Source organism: Galeopterus variegatus, unplaced genomic scaffold (genome assembly GCF_000696425.1).
Source record: "Galeopterus variegatus unplaced genomic scaffold, G_variegatus-3.0.2 Scaffold2068, whole genome shotgun sequence".
Classification (NCBI taxonomy): Eukaryota; Metazoa; Chordata; class Mammalia; order Dermoptera; family Cynocephalidae; genus Galeopterus; species Galeopterus variegatus.
In genome coordinates, this window is record NW_007728179.1 from 155,614 (window position 1) to 162,016 (window position 6,403).

Sequence of the window (6,403 nt, forward strand, 5' to 3'; positions counted from 1 at the left end):
TTGTTATTCAGTGTTGTACCCCACAGATAGGTACAATCAATTATGTTTCAATATAAAAAATTCAACATTCTTAAAACGAATTCATCCTATTCCCCACCCCCTTGCTCTCCATCACAGCTTCTTATGAAGCATCCCATCACCTATTAGTGCTCATCCTGAGAAGTTCAGCTTTGTTTCTGGCTTTTTCCTCCTGACAAAGCAAGCATTCAAATGTTTGCTGAATGAATTACTGAATGAACAAGTCCCATCATGAATCATACTTCTTCATCAGGCAGATTCACAAGAATCCAGCCTCTTCCTTTTCATATTCAAACAATTTTACATGAAAGAAAACTCAGACTCTCTTCACCTTAAAGTGGCAATCATCTTTGTCAAAGTGATAGATCATTTCAGTCTATCACTGAAGAGATCAATTTTTTACCAAGCTCATTCATTGTGGAGGTCTTTTATATTCTGCTTTTAAAGATTAGCATATAATAGGACAGTCTGCCCTACAATAATTTTAAGGACTGCAGATTAGCCTGTAATGTTGCTATATAATCGCTTACTTAGCTAGCCCCAGGTTTTGAACATTTAGATTGATTTTGATGCTCTTTCCTTTATTCATCTAACAAAGTAAATTATCTTATTTGCTTGTGTATCCGTAAAATATTCTCTGGAGAGGTAGGAGTATTAGGCAGGAGTGGGAAGCAGACTTTTCATTGAATACCCTATAGATAGTTCCCTTTGAATTCTGAACCATGTGAATATAATGGCTATTTAAAATATGTATACCGAAAGCTTACTGTACACCAAGCATTGCACTAGAAGCTGGCTGTGGAGGTGGGTTCTATATTCCCAGCTTAACTCCCTGATATGTGTTCTCCCCAAAGCATGTATAATGTACATTGGGAACCTAAAGGAGAGAGCAGGGTGAGAGTCTCAGGGAATGAAATTTTCACTGAACCTTGAAGGATGGGGAGGAGTCAGGCTGAGAGACTGCCATGGGCAAAGGCCTGGAATAGGAAAGGACACTTCCTGTTTGGGGAATGAGGCTGGATCTGGTGTGGCTGTGAAAATGATGGGAAATGAGACTTTCAAGGAGGGAAGAAGAAAATATAGAAAGGGTTCTGGATTCAGGCTCTGGAGTTTGAATTTGATCCCAGAGGTAGTGGGAGCCTTTGGAGATTTGAAACAGGGCAGAGAGACGGTAAGAGCTGTTTTGACAGCAATCCTTCTAACAGCAGTAAGGAGAACAAAGGAAGGGAAACCAGTGGGCAGCAACCTACTGAAGCTCAGGAGACAGTGACAAGGGCCTGAACTAGGGGGACCAACTGTTCCAGTTTGCCCAAGGCCGTTCGGTTTTAGCCATGAAAGCTCTGTGTCCCAGGCAACTCCTCAGTCTCAGGCATAGGAGGATGGTTGGTCACCCTAATCTGAACCAAGGCACTGGAGGCCACAGTTCCTCAGGGCCTTTCCTGCTCTGAGAAGCGACCCAATGGCTAAGCTTCCAGGGGTTGAAAGCTCCACCTCCACAGGCCCCGCCTCCGACCACCACCCCTGGGTCTGCTTTCACTAGATTCTAGGCCCACTTGGCCTCCAGACACGTAAGGAGATTTGTGAGGAAAACATCCCCACTCACTATCCAGATTTCTCTCCTCCATGAACCTGAGGCTCCTGTCAAACTCAACTGTTTCCTGTGCCAAAGCAAACTTCCAAATTTTTGTGTATACCAGGCCACCACAGGAAATGTTGTGCTCCCCACTTCTCAGTTTGTTGGAGCCCATTGCAAATACCACCTCCCCACAGCCCAATACCAGTCCTACAGGCTTCTGGGTGGCAGACACTGCGCAAAGAGCTTTCCAAACATTACCACTTACCCTCGCAGCCAATAAATATGGTTAGTCCCCTTTACCAGATGAGGAAACCGAGACTCACAGAGGGGAAGCGTTTTGTCCAGGGTCACACAGCTACTAGCCTTCCCCTCCGTCTCGCTGTGATTCTCTGATGGCCCCAATCCTTGTACCAGTGAGGTATGCACTCCTTTCATTCCCTGCCTGCCCCCTGGACCCAACACATGCACGATCATAAACCTAGAACAATACCAGACTTATAGGAAGTACGGCCTCAATAAAAATTTGGTGAATGAAGGGATTATGTATGTACCTTCTATAGTACCTAGCCTGGCACCTGGCATTGAATAGATTCTCCATTCATGTTTTTAATTGAGCTGAAATCGCAATGCCTAACCAAATACGGGTATAACTAAGAGGAAAACAAATTATGGCAAAACCTCAGCTAGCTAAAGCTTTCTGGAAATGAGTCATTCTGAAGGCTGAGGGTGAAACTTTGAACACAGGAAAAAGAATCCCAGGGCTGCTTCCTTCTCAGAGCGCTCCCCACTTCCACCGCCCTTTCTGAGTTCCTGGTCCCCTTGATACTCTTTTCCTTTCACTTTTCTCTGTTTTTTTTTTTTTTTTTTTTTTGTCTTTTTTCGTGTCCGGCAACGGGATCGCAACCCTCCGTGCTGCACCCACACCTCGCTCAGCCAGTGAGTGGGAACCGGTCTGTATGTGGGATCCGAACCCTCGGCGGGAGCGCTGCCGCGCTTCCCAAGCGGCGCACTGTAGCAGTGCGCCACCGTGCCGGCCCCTCACTTTTCTCTGTTTTTGTGTTGCTCCTTGGAAGTTTCTTGGTGGTCCAGCTTATCCAAGACCCCCATTCCTTCTAGTGTGGTGAACCCGTGGCAGCCTTTCTCGAACTCCCTTCCAAACCTTCCTCGCCGGGTCCATCTTCCTCGCTGGGTCCATCTTCCTCGCTGCAGCACCCCCTTGGGGCCATCTCTGGCCTGCCTGGGCTGGTGAGTGATTCTCTCTTCTGGGCACCCCACAGCACCTCATGCAGGGGTCTGTTTTCACATCTGCTTCCCACACTGGATTGCGAGTTTCTTGAGGGTGGAATCATGTCAACCTTAAATGATTACAAATAAGATTGGCAGACCTGTTGTGCTTGTTGGCCCTCCTTCCCTCAATGCTGTTTACTCTGAGGCAGCCAGGCTTTTGCTCACTGGTTGGTTGAATCGTAATTGGGAAATCACGAGTGCTGGCTGTTCAGGGTTTCTCTGCTGGCCCATTTCTCTTCTTCCTGTTCTTTCTACATTCCCTGGTGTTTATGTCATACTTGTCCATTTGGCTCAAGAGAGCTCCAGCTCAGCCAGCATGCTCTCTGTTTCTTCGGGGAAGAGGTGGCCAATTGGGGTCTTGGCCCAGCCCTGCGAGTCCATCTGGCTTGAAGAACCAGGAGCCTTGGACTCCCTCCTCAGTTCCACAAGCATTTGGTTGAGTGCCCACTCCGCACCAGGCCCTGAGCCAGATGTATTAGGGAGGTAGAGATGGAAAATGGTGTGGCCTTGCCCTGCCTCTGGCTCCCTGCATGACCATGAGCCCTTTCTAGATCTTTTCCATTTGAAAGTAGAGGGGAGTGGAATCCTGATCTGTAGGGGGCCTTGTGAGTCTTACCTGTCCTGAGTACTCCAGCCCCTCCACATCTGTGCTTTCCCCCAGAAGAGTCAGGCCTGCCCCTCTTACCTCCCTCCTCCCCCGCAAATTCCAAGCAGATGTGCTCCTGTACATCTCACCCCCTATGTGGCCAAGCAGCCCCAAGGAGCAGCTGGAGAATCCCAGCTGGCCCATCGGAAGAACATAAGGGGAGGAAGAGGAGAAAGGGCAGGCATGTCAGGTGGCCATCTCAGATACATGAGGGAATGAAAGCACACCCCAGCATACCAGCGAAGTTCCCTAAGCTCAACTCTGAAGAGTCATACTAGTCAGTCTAAGCAGGGAGGCCCAAACCAGAGGGGCATTGGGGTGGGGGAAAGATGGAGTTCTGCCAATCTCCCTGGAAAAAGCTAAGGGATCTTGTTCCCTTGCACTTGTAGGACACTCGCTACCATTTTTGTATTTGATTTTTCAAGCAGCCCTTTTAATTACATTCAACAGAATTTTTTTGAGCACCTTCTACTCACCCACACAGCTAGAGCCACCCCAAGACCATTTCTGCTTCACCGCAATTGGGTACATATGGAGAAAGGAAACATACTGGGGAGATTAGATAGTCTGATCTGCAACCTGATGTGTGTGTAGGAAGTTGGGGCGGGTCAATGAGCATCAAGAACTGGAGGAAAGGTTTAGTCAAGCCTGAGAAAGCCCCAGCAGCTAAACAGATTCAGTAATAAGAGATTATAACAAAGCATCTATTATCAACTCAGCTTAAGAGGTTTTGACCTTCCAATTGGGCTTCTTAACACAATAGAACAGCACCACAACCATGGCCTTCTCCCGACTAGATCTTCAGGAGTGCCTCCAAACCCTCTCTGTTTTACAGTGGATTCCAGGCTATTTAATTTTAGGTGAGTAAACCCCAAGGGCTGGAGAGTACATGAGAACAGACCAAGAAAGAGGTCAGGCATCTCCAGAGAAGGAGGGCTTTGAAGAGATAATCTGGTTTGTCCCCATCCTCTAGGAAGAACTGGCCACACAAAGGCCAGGAGAGAGGCTGTGGCTGTTTTGGTGGAAAGATCGCTCCAGCCTTCCCAGGAGCTGTCTCCTATGAACTAGCTGAAAAGAGTCATATTCGGGGACGGGGCGGAGGTGGTGGTGGCTTGCACAACTGGTGTTACTAGGTAGGTGTAAGGTGATTTTCTAGTATAAGATTATGGTGAGAGAATTCTGGAAAATCTGAGGGCTGCCTGAGTGACTCATTTGACAGAACTTTGAGAAAGGGCCAGTTGGGGCTCAGTGGACTCAGGGCATGGCAGTCATCAGTGCTGGGCAAATGGGCTGACAGCTCCAAGCTTTTCCCAGCCACAAACAGGGGTTTGTGGGTGCTCAATTACAGAGGCAAGCTTGGAAACTGGAGGAGGAGAAATAATGCCATCCCGAAGGGTGGTGAATGTAGGAGGCAGTCAGTTCAATTCCATGAGAGGCTATATGACCCCTTAGAGGAGAGGTTCTTAACCAGGGGCCTATTGACCAAGAATTCGGGGTGGAGGGGCTTTGAATTGGATGGAAAAAATTACTTCTTTCTTTTCGGTAACCTCTAATTGAAATGTAGCATTTCCTTCAATGACGAATGTAGGCAATAAACCAAAAAGTGTCAGCAGTACCTGTGGCTTTGTCAGTAACAGACACCATGGAGATTTGCATTTCATATTACAGCTGTTTGCAGGCATCTCGAAATTCACTTATGCTCATGACTACTTCAAAATTCTAGTAGTTATTGGAACTGCCATTAGATCTGGTTATTTAATGCATAAATCTAGAAGCACACATGTTACTACATTACATTTTTGGTAATATTTTGATAGTTATATTTTAATATAATGTGCTTCCTTTGTAAGTCTGTGTATTTTATTTTATGCACCTGAAAATATTATTCAGAAAAATGCATGAGGTGATTGATACATTTACTAACCTAAACCAATTATTGTACTACATATGTATCAAAACATCAGATTGTACCCCATAAGTATGTACAATGTGTCAATTAAAACAAAAAATAGGAATATTATTCAGAGAAGGGGCCCATAGGCTTCACCAGACTGACAGAGGGGTCCATGGTTCCCAAAAGACATAGACTTATCAAGCCTTATTAAAATTGAATCATGCTGAACCCATCAATGGCTTGACATTAGCTGTATCAAGAGAAGTAAGGATTTTTTTTTGTAAAATTATTTGTTTCTAGTCTTTCATAATTTTTTTCCTTTGCATTTCCTTTAATTTCCTCAAAAACACCCCTTTGATAAGTTTCAGCCCTCAGCTAGGAAAGTAAGGGGTACAAGAATGTCCTAAGAGACTTGGCATTGCAGGGGCAGCCATCATTTCAAGTCTGGATCCTAGAAAGAGTGGACAATGGTGCAGGGAGATCAGGGAAAAGAGGTCAAGAGAGGAAGAGCTGCATGAGTGGATCCTTTTAGGTGCGGAGTCTCTCCCACCCAAGAAAGCCTTGGTATAGTATTTGAACACAAATGCCCAGATTATTCTGGCTCTTCTGGGGCAGCTTTCCTCATTAAAATGTTCTCATTTTTCTCCCAGAAAATGATTATTTCTCAAGTATTTTTTTTTTCTCTATTTCTTTTCCTCTTTCAAAGGACACTGTCTCTGGGTGGGGATAGGGAAGAGGGTGTATCAGACAACTGGACATGTCAGGGACCGAGAAGGTAAAGGTTATCCTCCTAATAATGTCTCCTCCCCATTCAAATCTCAACAGTTTCCACGCATCCTGGAAAAGCTGGAAGAGTTGGGTGGGGGTGGGGCCGGCCCAGTGGCGCACTAGCGCAGTGCGCCACTTGGGAAGCGCGGAGGCGCTCCCGCCGAGGGTTCGGATCCCACATACAGACCGGTTCCCGCTCACTGGCTGAGTGAGG

General features: G+C 46.4%; 1 protein-coding gene across 1 annotated transcript in view; it reads left to right on the forward strand.

Moving 5' to 3' along the window:
- The first annotated feature begins 4,305 nt into the window (after positions 1 to 4,305).
- Positions 4,306 to 6,403, forward strand: part of DGAT2L6 (diacylglycerol O-acyltransferase 2-like 6) — a 25,717-nt gene continuing 23,619 nt past the window's right edge. The window contains 1 exon segment of the mRNA XM_008580343.1: positions 4,306 to 4,387. Coding sequence (XP_008578565.1) covers positions 4,306 to 4,387 — 82 coding nt within the window.